The sequence below is a fragment of the Vulpes lagopus genome, chromosome 6 (genome assembly GCF_018345385.1).
Source record: "Vulpes lagopus strain Blue_001 chromosome 6, ASM1834538v1, whole genome shotgun sequence".
Lineage (NCBI taxonomy): Eukaryota > Metazoa > Chordata > Mammalia > Carnivora > Canidae > Vulpes > Vulpes lagopus.
This window is the reverse complement of record NC_054829.1, coordinates 37657362-37681227: the sequence shown is the minus strand read 5'-3', so window position 1 is coordinate 37681227 and position 23866 is coordinate 37657362. Positions and strand designations below refer to the sequence as shown.

At 33.9% G+C, this 23866-nt stretch overlaps 1 protein-coding gene across 1 annotated transcript in view; it reads left to right on the top strand.

The window, feature by feature from the left end:
• MNAT1 (MNAT1 component of CDK activating kinase) overlaps window positions 1–23866 on the top strand; it is a 192089-nt gene that overhangs the window by 59753 nt on the left and 108470 nt on the right. The window contains exons 4-6 of the mRNA XM_041758837.1: window positions 12231–12334; window positions 14618–14758; window positions 19534–19659. Of these exons, the coding sequence (XP_041614771.1) occupies window positions 12231–12334; window positions 14618–14758; window positions 19534–19659 (371 nt within the window). The remainder of the gene's footprint in view (window positions 1–12230; window positions 12335–14617; window positions 14759–19533; window positions 19660–23866) is intronic.

Sequence of the window (23866 nt, the reverse complement as noted above, 5' to 3'; positions counted from 1 at the left end):
TAATTTTTATTTATTTATGAGAGTCACACACACACAGAGAGAGAGAGAGAGAGAGAGAGGCAGAGACACAGGCAGAGGGAGAAGCAGGCTCCATGCACCGGGAGCCCGACGTGGGACTTGATCCTGGGTCTCCAGGATCACGCTCTGGGCCAAACACAGGCGCTAAACCGCTGCGCCACCCAGGGATCCCCAGTACACAGATTTTTAAAAAAAAATATTTATCTGTGTCTATGGTGACTCAAGTCATATGTTTATCATATATGTCTCTGTGCATATAGTAGTTTGAAAATAATTTGAAGTAGTTGACTATTGAAGTGGCATTCTTTTATTCAGTATTATCCTAGAATCAGAGGTTAGAGTAATCTTAATGCTTTTTCTTTAGTGATTAGTCAAAAGGATATGTTCATCAAAAGAAAGAATTATTTTTGCTTTCTTAAATAAGATTTCAGAGATGTTAAAAAGCCTGGAAGTTGTCTTACATCAATGAAAAAAATTAATGTTTTTTATAGCTGCCATAATTATTATTACACTTGGTTTGGAAATGATACAGAAATTACAGACTGTGAAAATAAGAATGAGATTTAGAGAATTGAACAAATCATCTTTTTTATTCTTCTCTCAAACCTAATAGCTAAGCTATACTTCTATTATTTCATATTTAAAATATAAGTATAACAGCTTGATCTTTCTTTAGAAGGAGGTTTATATATGGAAAGTTTTTAGAAAACTTAAACTCTTGAGCAATGGAGTATTCTAATGCCATTAAAACTTCTTTATTAAGTGAGGAAAAACCCAGAGAATCTTTTTATTTTACTGTTACTAAAATTTTTCTTAAATATCTAAGTTCATTTGTCACGTCATAGCAAATAGCGTGTACAGACTATAAATTAAGCTTTTTATGGGATCTTTTAGTGCCTTGGAGCCATTGTTTTTTCATTCTAATTGTATTCATTGCGCTCTATGTATTATCTGAGCAACCATCAGTGGCTTGAATTTTAATTGAAAAAGTGGTAGAATTGGGAGTGCCTAGGCAAAGTAGAAAAGTTAGGATGTAGACTGAGAAGGTAAACCAGAAGAAACTTATTTTTTTTTAAACCAGAAGAAATTTTAAAGAATTGGGCAAGTGTAGAAATCTGGCTGTACATAGATAATAAGTATAGAATAGGCAGTTGGGTAGTAAACAGGAGGAAATCCAGCTCATGTTTATTCTAAAGGCAATGTGATTAATTAAGAGTATGGTTGGTAGGTGGGCAGCCCTGGTGGTTCAGCGGTTTAGCGCCGCCTTCAGCCCAGGGTGTGATCTGGAGACCGGAGATTGAGTCCCATGTTGGGCTCCCTGCATGGAGCCTGCTTCTCCCTCTGCCTGTGTCTCTGCTTCTCTCTCTCTCTCTCTCTGTGTCATGAATAAATAAATAAAATCTTAAAAGAAAACGCAAAAAAAAACCAATGGACAAAGAAGGTGGGTAAGGGAGGTAGGGATCTTGATTCTAAAATAAGGTTCTGGTTCAACCATTATTTTTAAAAATGTATATTTTTTCTACAAGATGAATTAGTTTGAAGATAAGAACAGTTGGGGGACCATAGGTAAGACCATATTATGTTCAGAAGCAGGAGCCAGGATTGACCAGTAAGAGTAAGTCTGAATATTACAGCTGTACCGTATATAGTCCTTTCATTTTTACCAGATAAGAAAACTTTGGCTCAGAGCATTTAAGTTGAAAGTGATTCTGCTATCATGTATATTCATGAGGGACTATCTTCAGTTGCAGTTATGTTGAAACATTCTTACCTACCTCCACTTATTTGACCCATTGCGGTAACGGAGTTAAAATGTACCTAAAATGTACCTTCCATAAAATTTGCTGATTGAAGCCAAATGTACCTAAAATGTACCTTCCATAAAATTTGCTGATTGAAGCATAATGAATACCTGATGAACCTTGTTTGTTAGAAGATGTTCTCAAGTATATCTCTGTACTTATCTTACCATTTATTTATTTAAAATATTTTTATTTATTTATTCATTAGAGATAGAGATAGAGAGAGAGAGAGAGAGAGGCAGGTAGAGACACAGGCAGAGGAAGAAGCAGGTTCCATGCAGAAGCCTGACGTGGGACTCGATCCCAGGACTCCAGGATCATGCCATGGGCCGAAGGCAGACATTAAACCACTGAGCCCCCCAGGGATCCCCACCAGTTCACTTATATGCTGAGAGTTGTTGGCATTGGTAAAAAAAAAAGCCTTCTTTTGTACTTGTTTTTGTAATTATGTAATTTTATTAAGTAGTTTATATGGTTAGGAAAAAAGTGCATACCTTCTGAAGGATTCTGCTTCTCAAGTTCTTATTCCATTTTAGAAAATGGAAACTGAACAATATAGATGGCAAGTATGGTTTTTACAAGAAAGAAGCAATTAAAGAAACTAATTAAAGGCTAGACATTCATTGTATGTCATTAAGTTAGAGAATGACTGTACACTTAATGTATATGTTTTAAGTTAAAGTATTTAAGGAGTATGTATGTGTGTTTCCCTCCCTTAACAGACGTAAGTAATCAGCTACTAATTTTGATCATGTTGAACATAGAACAGTTCTGATTGTATTAGAAAATATTGATGAAGTTTGGGGCCTAGCCTCTTGGACTTAGGGTTTGTTTTCTGAACTTCAGCTCAGTTTAGCAAATACTAACTGTTATATGTGCACTTTACTTGCTGGGCATATATTATCTTTGCCTTCAGTAGGTTCAGACTCTAAAGAAGGAAATAATTTTGTAAACTAGTAACTATAATATAATGTGAAAGTAGTATAGGCATTTGTTTGTATAGTATTATGAGAATACAGATAACAAAACAATTATTCCAACATTGAGGAATAGAAGTATAGTTTGATCAGAGAAGAGGTCATATTTGAATTTGACCTTAAAAAATAGAATAGGAGTTTACCAGGTGGGAAGAGGATGGAAGAACATTTCTAGCAAAAGACAAAATTACAGAGATATAGGGTATTGAATATGTTGGAGAATGAGCAAATAATAATGTTATAGGAAGTAGAACATGGAGAATGACTAGAAATGAGGCGTAAGAAAGAGACTAAACCTGGGTTAATGAGAGCTTTGCATGCTAGGCTATCAGGGTAAGATTTTATTCTGTGGTCAATAGTGAGCCAGCAAGGTAGTGTGACAATGATGTGAAATATTGACAGGAGATCCTAGAGTCTGCGAAACATTTTTAAGGGGCCATTACAACAATTTGGACGAGAAATAACGAGAACTTAGAGTAGGTAGTAGGAGGGTGGAATAGATAAAGGGATGTTTAGACAGAATATTCAAGGACTAATTTGATACAGGAGATGAAGTAGAAAGAGCAGGCAGGGATGAGTGAAAATTCATGACCTTAAGCAGTAGCAGTCGTATGGTATTAAGAAAATAAAAGCTGGAGAACAGGTAGTATTAGTATTTTTTATTGTTTTGTTAGGTGGAGAGTGAAGCAATGAGGGAAAGACTAGTTTTAGCTCTTTTACGTTTTGTTAGTGTATGGCTCCACCACTTAGTTGTATGTCATTGTTTTAATTGTTATGATATAAATAAAACTTCCTTTTAAAATCTTGTTTCAGTAGCTATTTTGTGTGTTTTATTCATCCTTTCAATGCCTGTGATATCTGTATTGGCTATCTCTGCGTTAATCAAAAGTATAAAATGTTAATTTAATGGGCACCTGCTACTTGCCAGTGCTCACATTATCGTATAATTTTTACAACTCTGAGATAAACACTTTTATCCCTATTTTGCATACAGAGAGTAGGTAAAGAGCACTTAAATGTTGTACTCAGGATTACATTGCTAGTAAATAATGAAGCCAAATTTTGAACATAGAGTTTTCTGACTCTGAGAGTCCATGAAAGTTCGTACTAGTCTCAGAGTAGTTACTAGTCTGAGTCTAGAATGTGGGGTGCTAACTGGGGAAATAGTAGGAGATGACAGAAAAAGAAGCAGATTGGGGCCATATTTTGAAGGACCTTAAAGAAGATTAAACTCAGTAATGAAGGTCAAAGGGTGCTATTGAAGATGCTTAAGCCTAGAGTGAGAGGAAGAGAGTTAGTAGGGCGGCTAAGGAGTCTATGTTTGAGGATTTAGAAATTGGGAGTTGGTCATTTGGTTAAATAAATTTCATTTTGAATCCTTTCAACATCACAAAAATAAAAGCTTTAAAATACTGTAATTTTGAATAATGGCATAAAATTACAATAGAAGGGGTACACATGAAGATGAACTTTCTTATAGCATTAACAATAGGCTCCTTTCTGTGGTTATGACAATCTAAACATAAAAATTCTTGTTCCTTTTGGCCCCAGGGACTATCTCAAAGGTTTGTTCTTAGTTTTATAATAAATAGATTATTCTTTTGGTTCAGGGTATGCTTATTTTGAAAGGGTGAGAAAGTCCTAAGGGCTTTAATTATAAATTTTGGATGTCAAAAAGACTTCAAAATTGTACTTTAAATAACATTAAATCTTTCAGAAAATACAATAGGTTTTTTGTTGCCTTTTAATACTTGACTAAAGGCAGGTCAACATCTGAGCTAAGCCAGCAACCAGATAAAGGGGCAAATGACTGTTATAGAAAATTGTCTTGTACTCTTTTTTTCTTTGAGACTGTTATATCAACCTGATTCATTATGGCATGAGTGAGACTTAATCTGAAAAGTTTTTAAAATAGTACTTTACTTTTTAAAAAAACTTTTATTCTTTTTAAAGGAAGCAATTTGTATTTTTTATGATTATAAATTTATATCTATTATGTTGCTATTACCTTGGCTTTCTAAATGAAAAAATGAAATAAATTGGTTATTTTAATTTTATTGGAATTGATCATAAAGTTTTTAGTAAGCATAAAAGAAGTTGTATACAGATAAATTTCACTTATAATTCAACTTTACCTATTTCTGGATTCTACTTAATAGAAAATTTAAATCAATACTACACTGTCTACCTTTCTGATAAACTTTGTTTTTTTTAAGCTGCTCTACATATTCTATTAGAATTCAATATAGAATATCAATTTGATTACCTTTACTTCTCAGATTTATAACCAAAAGAAACCAAGATAATTTTTTTCCTGTACTTTATATCTTCTTGCTTTGCCATTCTGTAATTATAAAGATCATTTTAACTAAATCTGTAATTATAGAGATAATTATAAGGGCTAACATTGGTTTATTTATTTTTCCTCTTATGCTAATTCAACAAGTATTTCTTGATCTCTTACCAGATGGGAAATTCTTTTTTTTTTTTTAAATAGACTATTTTTAGAGCAGTTTTAGAGTCATAGCAAAATTAAGTGGAAAATACAGAGTTCCCATATATCACCTGCCCCACAAATGCACAGACTTCCCTGCTACCAACATCACCCCAACAAAGTGATAAATTTGTTATAATTGATAAACCCACATTGACATATCATTATTGCCCAAAGACTATAGTTTGAGAGTTTATTCTTTATATTTTATGGGTTTGGAGAAATATGTAATGACATGTATCTACAACTATGGTATTATACAGAATAGTTTCATTGCCCTAAAATTCCTCTGTGCTCTGCTTATTTGTCACTTCTTCCTCCCCTAACTTCTGGCAACCATTGATCTTTTTCTGTCTTTACTTTTTTTAGACTGTCATGTGGTTGGAACCATATGGTATATAACCTTCTCAAATTGGCTTCTTTGACTTAGTACTAATATTTAAGATTCCTCCATGTCTTTTCATGATTTGATTGCTCGTTTCAATTTAATGCTGAATAATAGTTCATTGTCTGGATGTACCACAATTTATCCATTAACCTATTGAAGGACATCTTGGTTGCTTCTGTGCTTTGGCATTTAAGAAGAGAGCTGCTATGAACATTTGTGTACAGGTTTTTGTGTGGACATCGTTTTCAGTTCCTTTGGATTAATACCAAGAAGTGTGATTGTTGGATAAAATGGTAAGAATATGTTTCATTTTGTAAGAAACAAACTGTCTTTCAAAGTGTTCGGTCATTTTGCGTTCCTGCTGCAGTGAATGAGAATTCCTGTTCCTCCGTATCAATGTCAGCATTTGGTGTTGTCAAGTGTATTGGATTTTGGTCATTTTAATGGGTATGTTTTGGAAATCTTTTATTGTAGTTCTGGGGGTGATAAAGATGAATCACACCTAGAATCTGCCCTCAAGGGATCCCTGGGTGGCGCAGCGGTTTGGCGCCTGCCTTCAGCCCAGGGCGTGATCCTGGAGTCCCGGGATCGAGTCCCACGTCGGGCTCCCTGCATGGAGCCTGCTTCTCCCTCTGCCTGTTTCTGCCTCTCTCTCTCTGTGTGTGTGTGACTATCATAAATAAATAAAAAAAAAATAATAAAAAAAAAAAGAATCTGCCCTCAAGGAACACTCTATTAGGTCAAATAGATATGTACATTGAAAATAATTTTACAGGGTAGAAACTGGATAAGTGGCACCAGTTTGATATTAAGCAATACATTGTGGACATTCAGGGATAGAAAGATTGTACTTGCAAAGTGAATTATAAAGAAGAGCTGGTGATTAAATTGGGTATAGAAGAGTGAGTCAGATATGGATAACCACATTTGTTCTAGGTTCATGTTGGTACTAATATATGGATCCTCTGGGTGCAGTATCATCATAAGTATGGAGGTAGGAAAGTACAGAGCCTGTACAGGTGCAGAGGAAGAGCTGAACTGTGTTATCAGTGTTCTCCAGACATTGAGAGAAACAGTACAACTAGTGTTGTAGATAAAAGTTCAGGTTTTGGAGTCAGGTAGTTTATGTTAAAATCCTGGTTACAACATTTACAGGCTGTATAACTTGGATGTAGTTATTTAATGTCTTGAAATCTTATCTGTAAAGTATGACTAACAGAAGTACCTATCTCAAAAGGTTATTGGGAGTTTTAAGTGATGTAATTAGGTCAAATGCTGGACATAGTGCCTGTCATATGTACTTCGTAGATACTTGATACACAGTGTAGAGTGTATTCTTCAAGCAAAGTTTTGAGGAGATCACTTCAAGCAAACAAATGAAGCAGAGCCTCTCTGGTTGGAATTGCTTAATATTTCTTTCCATTGGTTCTTGAAGAAGCACTGAGGAATCTGCAAAATTCACAGAGTAGAGAGGGAAAAGCAATGGGAGGTAAGATTGGATTTTCCTTTTTCAAGACAGTGTGAATGCAGAAGCAGTGAGTGAACTGAGTAACTCATGACTCAATGACATAATCAGAACTTTGTTTTAGTAGGATTAATTGGTAGCTGATTCCATTAAAAGGAAGGACAGTTTATTCTCTTAATAAATACTTAATTCAGCAACCAGTACAGTGCTATATAATATTTGATGCATAAAGCAAGGATACTTTTAGTTCTTCCCTTTTGTCACTTGATCATGTAGTGTCCTATATTATTACTTCAGTTTATGTGTTTAGGGTTGATCTCCCTAATGAGAGCTCTTTAGTCTTTGAAAATAGGAAAATCTTTGTATGCTCACAGCACCATGGTGGTGGGAACTGAATAATCATTGAATTCTTTTCTCCTTTCCTTTATGTTTGGATGATACAAAGATTATATAAAATATGATCTTTGAGTGCAAGATGAAGTGTGAGTAAAGAGTGCTGTGTATGTATATACAGATTAAATGAAGTAGAAAGATTTCTTTATGAGCTGTAAATAATGTTTTTAACATTTGTAAGAAAAGGAAGTTATTTCTAGTTAGGGAAGTCAGGGAAATGTCATTGAAAAGGCAGTATTTGGATAAACATTTTAAGATTGGGTATAGAGCAGCCCCAGTGGCGCGCAGTGGTTTAGTGCCGCCTGCAGCCCCAGGCGTGATCCTGGAGACCCTGGATCGAGTCCCACGTCGGGCTCTCTGCATGGAGCCTGCTTCTCCCTCTGCCTGTGTCTCTGCCTCTCTCTTTCTCTGTGTCTCTATAAATAAATAAATAAACAAACAAATAAATAAATAAATAAAATCTTAAAAAAAATAAAGATTGGGTATAGTTTCAGTAGTAGGAATGGTGATAAGGTATTCTAGGAAGAATGGTGTGATCAGAGGAACTGGAATAGGAAATGTCGGGGGCATTTGGGAAACGCAGACTGTCTACTTTCAAGAGAGGTCTTTATTTAGGAGAGAGAAAAATGGTATAGCCAGATTGTAAAGGGTTCTGAATTCTAAAAGTGTGTGTGTGTGTGTGTGTGTGTGTGTGTGTGTGTGTATTTTCCCTAGTAAAAAGGGGAAAGGCAGAAGGGATGAAAGAACTATAGGGTGGTAGAGGTGCAAGGTGATTAGAAGTGTGCTTCAGCATTGTATATTATTGATTGGGTTAGAGTATAGAGTCAGATGCAAAGATTCTGGAGATAGGAAATTAATTCAGGGATTATTATAAATTATCCAGGGAGAAATACGTTTCAGCTTGATATATTGTCAGGGCACTTTGAGAATAAGGGCATATTTTTTTTTTTTTTTTGAGAATAAGGGCATATTTAAGGAGAGTTTTGGTGGTAGAATCTATAGGATTTGGCTACTAGTGCTTGTAGAATGCAAAGGAGAGTGGATCAGGTGAATCATGTGTTAAATCTTGGTGTTTTAGCATGATAATCATAACAGATACAGGTTTTACAAGGAGGAACAAATTTGGAGATAATTATGTGTTTGCTTTTCTGAAATGCACTTTGAGATAGTGTCAGCTTTTCTTGGCATTTATTTGGTTGAAACTATGGGAAGTGATGAGATTGCTGAAAGAATATAGAGGGAGGAAAGAGAGCAAAAGCCATAATCATACAGATTACTTAGAGACTAAGAAGAGCCAGAAGGTAGAAATAGGAAAGAGTTGCTGGAGTAATAGAGAGAGATCAGGAAAATGTATTAACTTAGTTAAAAGAGGGAAGTGCCTAAGGATAAATAAGTGATCAATATTATTAAGTAGGCATAGATATTGAGGATGGTAGAGGTTGTAAAAGATTATTGGATTTGGTGGCTCAATACAAGGAGTAAATTATGAGTGATTGGCAAAGACCGCAGAATCACACTCTATTAACAAATGGATCACAGTTGACTTTCTAAGAGCAGTTGCTGGTTTTGAGCCTCCTTCTTTGTTTTGTGTTGGGGCACTCTAAATCACACTCTAGTGTGATTTATGGGGAATGCTTTACATTGCGTCCTAGCCAGATTCCCCGGTTTTCTTTTCTATTCCCCTATTTTCTTTTCTACTTTGTGGTAAAAAAGTTGGAGAAATAGCTAGAGGCCTGTTGTTTCTCAGTTTTTCTCATTTCTCCCAGAGCTTTAATATTGCATGTAATAGAATTGATGATTGCTTTTGTGTTTTCTGCATACCTATATATGAGCTTGGGTTTTTAACAGTGGTTATGATAAGTTGATGTTCTAAAATCTATTGGCCTTTTGAGGAGATAAAAATGAAATAATGGATCAGATTGGTCTTTAGAGTATGTTTGATGCCTTACTCAACAAAATAGGTAACTCTATGTTGGGCTTCCAATGTCACTTTTCAATTTTTATAAGCCTTTATAATCCAAATGTCTCGGAACTGTTTGACTTTCTCTCTCTGACTTATTTCACTTAGTGCAACACCTTCCAGGTCCATCCATGTTGTTGCAAATGTCAAGGTCTCATCTTTTTTTTTATGGCTAATATTCCATTGTATGTACATACCACATCTTCCCTATCCATTCCTTTATTAATGGACATGTGAATTGCTTCCACATTTTAGCTATTGTAAATGATGCTGCAGTAAACATAGGGGTGCATGTATCTTTTTGAATTAGTGTTTTTCTTTGGGCAATACCTAGTAATGGAATTAACTGGATCATATGGTACTTATACCTTTACTTTTTTGAAGAACCTTCATATTGTCTTCCATAGTTACTACATTAATTTACATTCCCACCAACAGTATAGTAGGGTTCCTTTTTCTCTGCATCTTTGCCAACACTTGTTATTTCTTTTTTGAGTTTAGCCATTGTGACAGGTATAAGTGATATCTCACAAAATGTGGTTTTGATTTGCATTTTCCTGAGATGAATGATGTTGAGAGCATTATTTCGCATATCTGTTGGCCATTTGTATGTCTTCCTTGGAAAACCTGTTTATTCAGGTCCTCTACTTTTTTTTTTTTTTTTTTTTTAAATTTTTATTTATTTGTGATAGGAACACAGTGAGAGAGAGAGAGAGGCAGAGACACAGGCAGAGGGAGAAGCAGGCTCCATGCACCGGGAGCCTGACGTGGGATTCGATCCCAGATCTCCAGGATCGCGCCCTGGGCCAAAGGCAGGCGCCAAACCGCTGCGCCACCCAGGGATCCCGGTCCTCTACTTTTTAATTGGATTATTTATATTTTTTTTGGCGTTGTTGTATCAGTTTTTTATATATTTTATTTATTAACCCCTTATCAGATGTATCATTGCAGATATCTTTTCTGTTCAACAGGTTTCCTTTTGTTTTGTTGATGGTTTTCTTTACTGTGCAAAAGGCTTTTTGTTTTATGATGGAATACTAATAGTATATTTTGGCTTTTGTTTCCCTTGCCTTAGGAGAATACCATATGCTTTCACTTATATGTGAAATGTAAAAAAACAAACAAATGAATAGACAAACACAAAGTCAAACAGACCTATAAATATGGAGAACAAACTGATCATTGCCAGTAGGGAGATGGTGAGGGGATGTGCAACGTGGGTGAAGGGGAGTAGGAGATAACAGGCTTTGAGTTATGGAATGAATAAACCGTAGGGAAATAAGTACAGCATAGGGAATATAGTCAGTGGTGTGTAATCAGGTTGTATTGTGACCCATGGTAACTTCAGTTGTGGTGAGCATAACATAACCTATAGTTGTTGAATCACTGTGTTTGTAAACCTGAAGTTGATACAACATTGTGTGTCAACTATATATTCAAGTAAGAAGAAAAAGAACAGAGAACAAGTAAAGAAGAAAGGCTAGGACCTATTGGAGTTGGTTGTTAAAGGAAGGAGTGAGATGAGGAAGGAATCTGTTAAAACATGGCTTTTAGCATAATTATTTAGGGTAGCTCAAACCTGTTTATAGAACAAGCAGGAAGTAAAGATAAGTAATTGGAGAAGGGATAAAATGGCTAATAATGAATGGAGAAAGATTACAAAGGAACCCAAAGGAGGTCTGAATTGAGTTATGGAATAGGAGAGTCTTAATGATACAGATTTTTCTTTTGCAGGCTGGTGCAAATACTGTAAGGGGTGGGGTTGTGGATTGGTACTTTATAATATGAATTTGTATATACCAAAAGAGGTATTTTTGGTTGTTATTCAGAGTATCATAGTGACTGATCTCTATATGTAAACTTAAAAGGGAGTAAGGCATTATTTTGAGTTGGAATTATATAAAATTATAAAATTATTTAAAAATTAATTAAAAATTATAAAAAATTCTAACTCATTGAAATTTGTCACTTTTTTGAACATACGTCAGTGACTCAGTTAAGCTTATGCCTTCAGCTCAGGTTGTGATCCCAGGATTCTCGGATCCAGCCCTGTGTTGGGCTCCCTGCTCAGTGGGTAGTCTGCTTCTCTCTCTCTCTCTCTCTCTTTCTCTTTCTTTCTCCCTCTCTCTCTCTCTCTCTCTCCCTTTCCCCCTCTCCCCTTGCTCATGCTCTCTCTCTCTCAAATAAATAAAATCTTTAAAAAAAACCTTGTTTTTGTTTGCTGTAAATTATACAAATATAGAATATTTTTTATTCTTTTGGATACTTTTTCTGTTTATGGAGCACAGATTCTTTTCAGTGTTGATTCTGACCAGTATAGTGGATCCCAGACATACTCTTTTTACTTAAAAAATTTAAATCTTTTTTATATTTTAAAGTTACACTGGGGACTGTAAAAATCAAATCTAATATTATGGCAAGCGCATATCTTAGGTTTTCTATGGTGATTCAGAGATTTAGATATTATGTGTGGTAGTCTGACAGTCTTAAGGTTCACTTGCTTTTGAAAACATAGTTGCTGAACTAGAATTAGCCTCTAAAATGAGTAGTGGGTAAAAGGGCATAAATAGAGCTGTAAATAATGATAATCTGATGAATTACTTAATTTATTTAATTACTTAATTAAATGTGTTTTTCTAATTAATTAATTGACTGTGATGAATTCTTTTTTATTTGCTACTCAAGGTTTATATTAAAACTATATTTCCTGTCATTGTTTCCTATTTGATGCAGTTTTCAACTTGACCAACAATGTGGATTTGGACAACACCAAAAAGAAAATGGAGATGTACCAAAAAGAAAACAAAGATGTCATTCAGAAAAATAAGTTAAAGCTGGTTGGTTGCTAAGTATTTTCTTCTTTTTTGTTAGAAATGAGTGTTTCCATATGATCCTTGAAAAGCTATCTTCTTTTAAAACATGTTAAATTTACAAAGAGTTTAGCTGAAATCCAGGCCAGAAATACATGTATGTAGGCATGTAGGTAGGAGGCACACTGTAGCTAAAACAACTTTGATGGCATTATTAAAGTATATTCTATACACACACACACACACACACACTGTCAATTATTTAATATTGCCTTTCTAGTTTTGGAGAAAAGCAGAGGTACTTATTTTTGAGGTGCTTTATCAAGAATTTGTGATTGTTGGTCAAAATGATACTAGTCATATCTGGATCACATAGCTTGTGTTTTCATCTTATGTTTAGAAGTTTTAGGACTTCTCCTTATAGTTTTAGGAGTGTTTCATTTATGTACTTCTTTCCTGCCATAAAGCTCTCAAGGAATTGACACTGCATTTTCATTTCATTCATACCCAGCCTGGCTTCCTTAGAAAGGCGTCTCATTAGAGTATCAATGTGCCATAAAAATGACTCTCTTTGCTCAGTAGCCTTCTCTGGGTAAATTAGAAGATACATGCAAAATAGGTATGCCTAGGTAACTTGTTGCATTAGCCCCATTTAACTCACTAATGGAAGGATGTTCCTTTTAAGTGAGTACTATTTCCATTCAGCATTTTAAGCTAGGAAATACTGAGAGTTGCTGTGAAAGAATAGAATTTCAGGCTGGTTATTTATTTTAAGACAGAAATTTCTAATTATCTGAAAACTTTATAATGATAGGTTATTAAATAAAACAAATACTTTATTTCACTGGGAATATTTGTATTGCTTTTATTCCTTTTGTTCTATTGTTGAATACCTAGATATGTTTTAACTAAGTGATTTGGTCAGTAATTCATTGACATTAACTATCACTCTGTGCAGAATATTATACCTATTAGTGATACTGACCTGGGTATTTGGTATTGGTTTAAACATACAGACATGGGGACCACATTTTTAAAGATGGTGCTAGTTGACATGTATTAGTAACTGTGGTATCATTGGGTAGAGCCCAATTCTCTTGTGGCACATGGAATATGGACTAACTTACATGGCTGATGTCTTTTTACTAATCTGAGGTAGCAGCTTGCTTTTAATGTCTCTGAATGTTGAAGTCTAACTGTTCAAAAACATCAAAGTTCTATGAAAGAAGAAAAGAAAAAGTCTTCTGCATGATTAGTTATATAAAGTGACCCATTTCTGACATAGTCCCATTTCTGACATGAGTTGTCTGCTAAGGGGATTTTATTTGTTTCATGAAACAAATGCTTTATATAAAGCATATATTTTTCTGAGGTATCTGTTATTCATAGATCCATGTTGCTCAAAGCTATTATGCTGTCTTCCTTCATTCTGTATTTACCTTGAGGTGCTGTAATTTCTCAATGTTCTGTCAGATTAAAAAAAAAAAAAGAGCCTTAAAGCCATTTAGATTTTACTGTATTTTTCATTCATAAGAATTAAAGAGCAAAGACTAGGTATACTATGCTTTTTAAGTATGACTTAGAGTTGGAATGAATTTCAGAGCTTGGGATTATTTAATATTTTTGAGGAACTCCATAAAAGAAGAATGAGTAGAACTATGGTTCATTCTGTTTACATATTAGCTTTGAATTTTGAATTTTTCAGTACACAAGAAGACTCTGGAAATTTATATGCTTATGTTAGAAAAGAACTTCAGGTTTTTAGAACTTCCCTTAAACGAACACTACTTGGAACTGTAGCATCATAAAGACTTATTTCAGCTTGGGAAAAAGAAGCTTAGTATAGTGATAACTTTTCATTATCTGGAATGATCTGGAAATTGTTTTTTTTTTTTTTTTAATAAGCCAACCTTTTCAATGGAGTGTTTCAATAAGTAGTTCTGTATATAGATTGTCTCTTTGTTGTTTTTGTTGGGTTTTTGGTTTTGTTTTTCTTGTTAAATCTTCTAAAATGAATGACTTGAAACTATCTGTAATAATTACAAATACATTATTAAGCACATTTCCTACAGCTGGGCACAGTGTACTTATTTGGGTGTTTGTTTAGTGGTAGGTGTCATTCTCTTTAATAGTAACATGTCCACATGAAATAAAATGACTCTAGTTCCTTCAGAGTAGAATTGCTGCTGTGTTAAACTGTAAATGATAGTGTGTTTTATGCTTCCAAAAAAGAAAGTGTCAGAGTGTAGTATAGGATTGATTTTAGTTACTAAATTTATTCCATGCTGTATATAAATATTTCTGTTTTAGACTCGGGAACAGGAGGAATTGGAAGAAGCTTTAGAGGTAGAAAGACAGGAAAATGAACAAAGAAGACTATTTATACAAAAAGAAGAACAACTGCAGCAGATTCTAAAAAGGAAGAATAAGCAGGCGTTTTTAGATGAACTGGTACGTACTAATGCTAAGTGCAGTAAAAATCATTAGTTTTCAGAGCTTATCTTTCCTATTTATTATGCTGGATAATGGCATTTAAGTGGCATTTCTACTGGTATATTCAGTGCTAGTGTATTCAACTTCTGTTCCTTCATTAAAAAAAAACAATTTTTTCAATATCCATTTTATTTTCAGATGAAAGAGCAATATAACTGATATAAGACAGTGTACTATTAATAGGTTATTTATATGTTTTTAAACTTACTAAAACTCATTGTATTCAGAGCAGTTTTCTCCTGGTTAATACTGGCTTTCTTATAACTGCTCATTTGCAAGTATTTTGGCTTCATGGTGAAATTTATGATGATTCTGGTTACTCTGTTAGAACTGTGTTTCATATTTTTCCATGAGAAAGAACATATTTGAAAGAAATGGCAGTGTTTTGCAAGTTTTTCTGTTTTCCAATAATTGGTACCCTAAGTATTCACCATTGTTAGATAATAGCAGTGTTAATAACTAAGGTTTATGAAGTATTTCATAAATTCGATACTATATTATTTGATACTTATAAGCTGGGGTTATACTGATAAAATCACAGTAGAAATGGGCCTCTCCAGGAGTCTTTTTGCATTCTTCCCTTTCCTTTTCTGTCCATATAATTAATTTCTGTTTGGTGTTAACATACTTTAATTCTTTGATCTACTTGATACGGTGTTTTTTACTCTATTTGTGATTAGGTAAATGTTTATGTATATATTTTTCCACTGTTCTTTTGGCCAAAAGTCAGCTAGCCAGGAATAAAAAGAGACAGCAAAATAATTAAATTAGAAGTAGGTGAGAAAGTAAAAGAAAAGTGAAAGAAAGGACGTTAATGAGACTTAGATAGAAAATGCTTATCAAAAACCCTATCTACTTTGTGTAAGTGGAGTGTAAATTGGGTTCTGAAAATGAAGACAGCAACATATAAAATAGAATATGGTATTTTCCTTCGCGATTTCTATTAATTTTTCTTGAAACTATTAAGTGTCAGTTGTGGGTTTTTTTTTTTTTTCAGTTGTGGTTTTTAACAATTGACACGTGCATTTTACCTTTTTTGTTGATGTATATTTTGTGAGTAATTAAAAACTTTAAAGAACATATTAGTAAATATTGATTTAAAATTACTTTATTGAGAGATTCTATCCCCTATCATTTTGCACAAAGAAGAATACACTTTTCCTTGGTAACCCTTCTCCTTTTTTCAATTAATTGAATTAATTCCAAATATAGAACTTAGATATGAAATGAAAATACACTTTAACATTTAAAAAATATTGCATCTAATACAGAGTTTTTAGATTTAATTTTGAGGTTAGGTTGCTTTGCATAGCAATTACTCTTGCATGTTTTTTTAGTCCTCAAAGTAATAAGTTTTGCTGCTTCATTGAGCTGCTATTGGCATGAAGCTCCCCTTTAATTCAGTGGGGCATGAAGCAAGATGTGAAACTGCCAATGTTGTACATTGTGTATAATCTGGAGTTAATATTAGTTTTTGTGAGACCTCCTCCCCCACCCCCTGCAACTTCCTGTTTTCTTCACCTGCAAGTCATTACTGCACATACTTTCTTCACGGCTTAGATCATGTAACATTATGGTTAAATAATCCTTAGCAATTTACTGTATTCATTAGAAGAATTAATTACAACATATTGTCTTAGAATACCAGTACATTTTGAATTTCTGGTTTCCTCATTTTATTTTTAAAAATTCTGTTACTTTAATTTTTAAATAATCATTAATTTTTTTGTTAAAATGTGACCATATGTTTAATCCTTATTAATTGAAAGAATTTATTAAATTTCTTTTTATCTTTCTGAATCTTTAATAAGTAAAAAAACACTTTGTATTTCTATGTTTGTTCTTGTGTTAGATTCTATAAAAAAGATAATATTGGTATTTGTAAATATGTATAGAAGTTTAAATCTTAGAATTATTCTCTGGATCTAATTTAGACAACAAGTACTAAATAGAATTTTTTTCTCTTGTTTTGGTTTGGTTTTTGTGCTAATGGTCACTTTTTAACCTTTAAAAAGCATTACATTATACTGTAAGTGACAGGATTTTAATGTTATGGTCTTAATGTTTATGACTTAGCATTCACCATAATGTTGCCTAAAAAGTCCATTTATTTAATCCTAACTGTAAATTAAATTTTTTTAACAGTTTGGAAAAAGATTTTTTAAACAGGTCCTGACTTATTAAATCTTTTTATATTCCTATTTGAAAATTCTCTTCAGTTATGTCTTAAATTTTGTTAAGGGCTAATATTGTTGTCAAATGTAGTAGCTGATTTTTATTAGAAATATTGTTTGCCAGATGGCTTGCTTAAAGTCAATTAAAATAATCCTTAAAAAATGGCCATTATAAAGCTTTTAATGAGTATTACAGGCAGCCTTATTAAAATTTCTTTAAATATTAAACAGTATACCTTCAGGCAATTAATGTAGTTTAGAGAACTTTTCAAGATAGACTGGAAACTAGGAAAAATTAAATAACTTGCAAGGCTGAATCTGTATATTATGTATTTCTGAGAGCATGTATGTTCCCATAGTTTATTTAACTCTGTAGATTTTTGTTGTTGTTAGAGCTCCTGCTTAATTCTAATTTAGCATTTATGAAGATTTTTAGGCTTCAGAGTTTTGAGTGCTAAAATGGAATAAAGCAGATTGAAGTAAATTGTCTTAATGTCAAAATTAGTTTTAGATTCCTAGAATGTTTATTTTTTATTAAATTTCAGCTGTATTACCAAGACATTTTAATATTCAGTACCTTTTATGTGACAACAAAACCAGGATTAAAACAGGCCCACGTATTCACTGACAACCTTTTCGAAGTGTCTTGTCTTTACCCTAGGACTTCGGCTTATTGAGTAAAATACCAGTCTGGAAGAGCATTTTAATTCATTTAGAGTATAAGTTGAGAAGGAATGCCAAAGAAATTTATTTTTCTTCTGTTAACTTTTACATATGAAAATATAGTAATGGATTTTAAAAGATGTTTTGGGTCACAGCCCATTTAAAATCTCTTAATTTTACATTTTTATTATAAAATTGTGGGGGTTTTTTGACGTTTATTATAAAGTTCCTTTTTTAAAAGAAAAAAAAATGTTTTATTTATTTATTTTAGAAAGTAAGCAAGTTGAAGATGGTAGGGGAGGAACAGAGAGAAAGGAACAAGCAGACTCCCTGCTAAGTGCAGAGCCTGATGTGGAGCTCCATCTCACAACCCTGAGATCATGACCTGGGCTGAAATCAGTAGTTCAACACCCAACCAGCTGAGCCACCCAGGCGCCCTATTATTATAAAATTCTTAATGAAAATCTAGAATAGCTGCAGGAATTCACAGTAATACTGTTAGTAATGCAGAACTAATGCTTTATTGTAGAATATGAAAGGTAGTCAAGTATATTTTCATAATACGTTTCATTTATTCTCCTTTATTATTACTAAAGGTCCCAAGGCCCTATTTTATAAATAAAATTTGTGTTCTTTCATTTAAAAATTTTTACTCCTTGTAACATTGCTCTTTCAAAGTACTTCTGTTACCAAGTTTTTGGGTACAAATTTATTCTAGGATAATTCTTTTGAAATCAGTTGCTTGTTATTTGAATTACTTCTGTGCTGTAGCCTTAAAATAATTCCTTTAAATATGTTAATTGACTACATTTGTGCCTAAAAAATATTCTTAAGTCGTGAGATTTGGAAAGAAAATTAGATTCTGCTGTGTTTTTACTTTCATACTATGAAATGTTTAACAATATAGTTTTTTCAGGATTAAATTCTGGGTAGTTACTATTTTAAAAATCTGTAGGCCATTTGAAGAATATGTGTATATATGTATGTAGCCTTGGTATAGGAGACAGAAATGTGTTTGTAACCTTCGACTTTGTTTACAGATACAAAGTATTGTGTGCACACACACACACACACACACACACACATATATATATATATAATCTCCTTCCTTCTTGGCTTCTTTCTGCATGTATTTCTGTGTTCTTATTTAACTGAAAACTTAGGAAGAGGTCTGGACCTTAGTTCCATAGCACTTTAAACATGTAAGAGAACTTCATGTTAAACAGGATAAAATAAGCCTACATATAAGAATTAGTAATTTACTTGTTATTAATATGTATGTGTGCAGATTTGTGTAAATAGGAGCCCTGATTTAGTACCAATATAAGATACAGAAATATTTACTATCATTTTGTTAAGAAAAGCTAGACTTAATTTCTAAAAATAAGTCCATAAAGGAGAAAATAAACATATTTTTGGTTGTACTTAACAATTGTTCCATTGTGCAAAACAGAACAAGGATCATTTCCAAACGGCCTCAGGTGAAATCTAATGGGAAACAATTGCAGACTGGTCTGAATTCACTGGTCGAAGAATGTGTCTTAGATAAACATCTGATCTAAGTTATAGTACTTTGTATTATTCTTTGTGTGATTAGCTTTTAATTTTTTTAGTTTAATAAATACGGTTGGCTTTCCTAGATGAAATAAGACCCTATTATGTTGTCTCTAATGTGCATTTTATAAGAATACTTTTTTGCAGGTTATTTTGATTTATGAATCTCAAACAGCCTTTTCTTATTATGGAATGTTAAAATTTTTGTGAAGTGTTCTCCATAAAGTGAATATTTAGGTTGACATCAAATGCTTATGAAAAGGCATAATTTAAAATAAAAGACTTGTTGCCCATTAGTTTTTCCTTTTTAACTTTGATATTATACTTTTACTTTTCTTACAGGAGAGTTCTGATCTCCCTGTTGCTCTACTTTTGGCTCAGCATAAAGATAGATCTACTCAGTTGGAAATGCAACTTGAGAAACCTAAACCTATAAAACCAGTGACATTTTCCACAGGCATCAAAATGGTATGCTGTATTTTAATTGCTTGTTTGAAGAATATATTTTAAGGATTGTACTTTATAACTTTATATTGATTTCTACGGAAAAATTGGAAGGTTCAGATGTTTAAGAACAGTATCTGATCTAGGCTAGCATGTAGAAACAAGAAGAATACGTGTGGTGTAAGGGGAAAGTGAAAAGTAATAAATAATTTTCAAAGTACACAACACAATTTTGTTGTGCATGATATTGGATTTGTATTTTTTTTTTTCTTATTCTGTATATTTTAAGCTTCTAGTGTAGGAAAACATTCTTAAAAGAACATACAGACTTCTGGTTTCTGGTATGGCATGTAATAGAAGCTTGGATATTGCCAAGCTTCTTACATTTTATTTATTTTTATTTATTTTTTAAAGATTTATTTATTTATTCATTAGAGAGAGAGAGCCTGATGCGGGACTTGATCCTTGGACCCGGGGTCACGCCCTGAGCTTAAGGCAGATGCTCAACCGCTGAGGCACTCAGGCATCCCAGCTTCTTACATTTTAAAACAAGTAAAAAGCTGAGCATATTGAATAATCCAACAACTTTTCTTAGTTCCATAAATGAAGAGAGGTCACAAGACAAATTAGTGCCCTCAAAATTGGAGAGATCGGCTGAGAATCACAACTCAGCCAGAGCAGCAACCTCGCCAGGAACTAGTGCTGGTGTAGGGAAATCTTTTTTATTTATTTATTATTTATTTATTTATTTTTTTAATTTATGATAGTCACAGAGAGAGAGAGAGAGAGAGAGAGAGAGAGAGAGAGAGGCAGAGACACAGGCAGAGGGAGAAGGCAGGCTCCATGCACTGGGAACCTGATGTGGGATTCGATCCGGGGTCTCCAGGATCGCGCCCTGGGCCAAAGACCGGCGCCAAACCACTGCGCCACCCAGGGATCCCATGGTGTAGGGAAATCTGATTGTAATTGACAAGTTCCTGGAGTTTGGGTGTGGACAACTCTGAGAGTTCAAAAGTTTGTGGGGCAGCCAGTTATTGAGAGCCCCTGCACTTTTGTGAGTTTTCTCTTTTACATCTCTACCAGCTTCTGTCAGTGAATATAGAGAAAAATCTTCTCTTGCTTCTGGCAGAGGAAAAGGAAAAGGAACAATTTTGCAATATTCAGAGCATTCTGTTCTTAATAAGGCCTACCTCTAGGAGAAGCCATTTAGTCAGAGCCTAACCTGCTGGAATTTATGAGAACCTATCTGATGTAGTGGAAGGGAAATAACTAATTCTAGCTGCTCAAGCCTTCTTTGTGGGAGAAGGGAAACAACATAACTTTAGCTCACTCAAACTACCCTGCCCTACCTAAGGGGAAGTGGGATGGACTGAGAAGCACATGTGAAGTTGGCCATCTGGAAGCATAGGCTCTTTAAAAGATTGAGACCTGATCAGTGAACTATAAAATGCTCTGCCACTCCCCATACCTCACCACCACATTGCTAAAGGCCTATTTATATTATAGCAGTGTCTTTTCCCCAGTCCATTATGCCTCGGCAATAAATAAATAAATAAAGCCTCGGCAGTAAATAAATAAATAAATAAATAAATAAATAAATAAATAAATACTAAAAGGCAGAAAACACAGAAGAGACAGCAAGCATCAGAACCAGGCTTAGATATGGCAGGGATATTGGAATGATAAGAGTGGGAATATAAAACAGTCATGATTAATATGCTAAGGGTGTTAATGAATAAAGTAGATGACAACATACAAGCACAGGTGGGCAATGATAAGGAGAAGGTTGGAAATTCTGAGAAAGAATCAAAAAGAAATACTAGAGAAAAGAACTCTAACAGAAATGAGAAATAGCTTTGATGAGCTCGTTAGTAGACTAGATAGTCCTGACAAAAGAATCTTTAAGTAAGAAGATACATCAATACACTCCTTGAAAACTGAAAACTAAAGAGAAGAAAGACTGAAAAATAAAAACCAACCCAAAAAGGAAACCAGGACAGAATATCCAAGGACTGTAGGATGACTATAAATGGTATAACACATGCATAATGGAAGGAGAAGAATGAGAGGCACAGAATATTTGAAACAGTAACAACTGAGAATTTCCCCCAAATTAACATCAGACACCAAACCAAAGATCCAGAAAGCTCAGAGAACACCAAGTAGGATAAATTCAAAAAAAACTATACGTAAGTATATCAGAAAATTGAAGATAAAGAAAAAATCCTGAAGCAGCCAGAGAGGAAAAAATACTTTTACCTATAAAAGAGCAAAAATAAGAATTATATCTGGCTTCTCCTCAGAAACCACACAAACAAGAGAGTGGAATGAAATATTTAAGATGATGAGAGAAAAAAAAATCACCAACCCAGAATAATGTACCCTGAAAAATTATCTTTTAAAAGTGAAGGAGAAATTGGACTGCCTAGGTGGCTCATTTGGTAAAGTGGCTGAATGTTGATTTTGGCTTGGGTCGTGATCTCAGGGTCCTGGGATTGAGCTCTGCATTGGGCTCTATGCTCATCGGGGAGTCTGCCCTGCTCAAGGATTCTGTCTCTCCCTCTGTACTCTCTCTCTTTATAAATTAAAAAAAAAAAAGTGAAGGAGAAATAAAGATTATCAGACAAATAGGGGGTTTTCTGTCAGTAGACCTTCCTGGCAAGAAACGTTGAAAGAAGTTCTTTTAGAGCCAAGGAAAGTGATACAGGTGAGAAACTCAGATCTAAATAAAGGAAGAGCATCAGAAAAGAAAAGAGTGATGGTAAAATAAAAACTTACTTTTTTGTTCTTAATCTAACAGGTAACAGTTTGTTTAATAACAATACTATATTTGAGTGTTTGCTTATGCGTATGGGTAATAAGCGAAATGAATGACAGTGATGATGCAAAGGATAGGAGGAAGCAGTTAGAACTATGTTATTATTATGAGGTACTAACACTACCCATATTTTTCTCCCCAGCTGTCCATTCAGATTACTGTTTTTTGATTTTTAAAATTGCTTACCTTGTTTGTCATATGTGTGCCGGCTGTTAGAGTCTAAACATCTGAGTGCAGGGTTGCATATTTTAACTTCCTAAATATGTTTAGGAATATGTGGGTCCCTGAATAATATAAAATGTCCATGATCAATTTTAATTTATATAAATTTATAAATTTATATACAGTATTAACACATTATCAGATACTGTAAAGAAAAAATTTCTCATTAAGGAATTACTAAAACTTTTGAATTAAGGGACAATATAGAGAAAAGAAAATAGGCATGGAAAGACTCTAGTACAAGGGGATTAAACTTCAGCTTCACCACTTAGTAGACATGTATGCATGAGTAAGGTATTTCTTTTTTTTTCTTTTCTTTTCTTTTTTTTTTTTTTTTTTAAGATTTTATTTATTTATTAGAGAGAGAGAGAGAGACAGAGAGAGACAGAGAGAGGCAGGCTCCATGCAGGGAGCCTGATGTGGGACTTGATCCTGGGTCTCCAGGATCAGGCCCTGGGTTGAAGGCAGCCTTAAACCTCTGAGCCACCCGGGCTGCCCAGGTATTTTTTTATTCTTTGTGTTTGTTTCCTCATTGGTAAAGTTGAGATACTTTTTGCTTTTCGTGATTGTTTGGAGGATTAAAAAATATATATAAAATGTTAACTAAGTGCAACTTTAATGTTATCAGAAATTTTTAAGGGAGGGAGAAAAAGAGAGGAAGGGGAGGAGCAGAAGGAGAGAGAGAATCTTAAGCAGGCTCCATGCCTAGTGCAGAGCCCGATATGGGGCTTGATCTGATGACCATAAGATCATGACCTGAGCCAAAACCAAGAGTAAGCTGCGTCACCAACTGTACCACCTAGGTGCCCCATCAGTAATGTTTATTGTTATTATTATAGTTAAATATTTAAGTGAATTACATAATGATTTCTTTACATTGTGTAATTAGGTAATAACATTTTTAAGATTCTTGAATTTGAGGGAATTTTATATTTGAAGTATTTGTCATTTTGATACTTGTGGTAGTGCTGTGACCATAATGTTTTAAATATTTTTAAAATTCATTTTTTAATTCATATATAGCAAAGGTCATTCTTTGTGATACGCAGGGTCTTGACAAATGCAGAGTTGTACCAGCATAGTAATAATATAGAGCAGTTCCATTACTCCTCAATGTTCTACCATTTCATAGTCAGCCTCCAAACTCCCTATCAACTAGTGGTTTGTTCTGTATCTTTGTTGTTTTGGGTT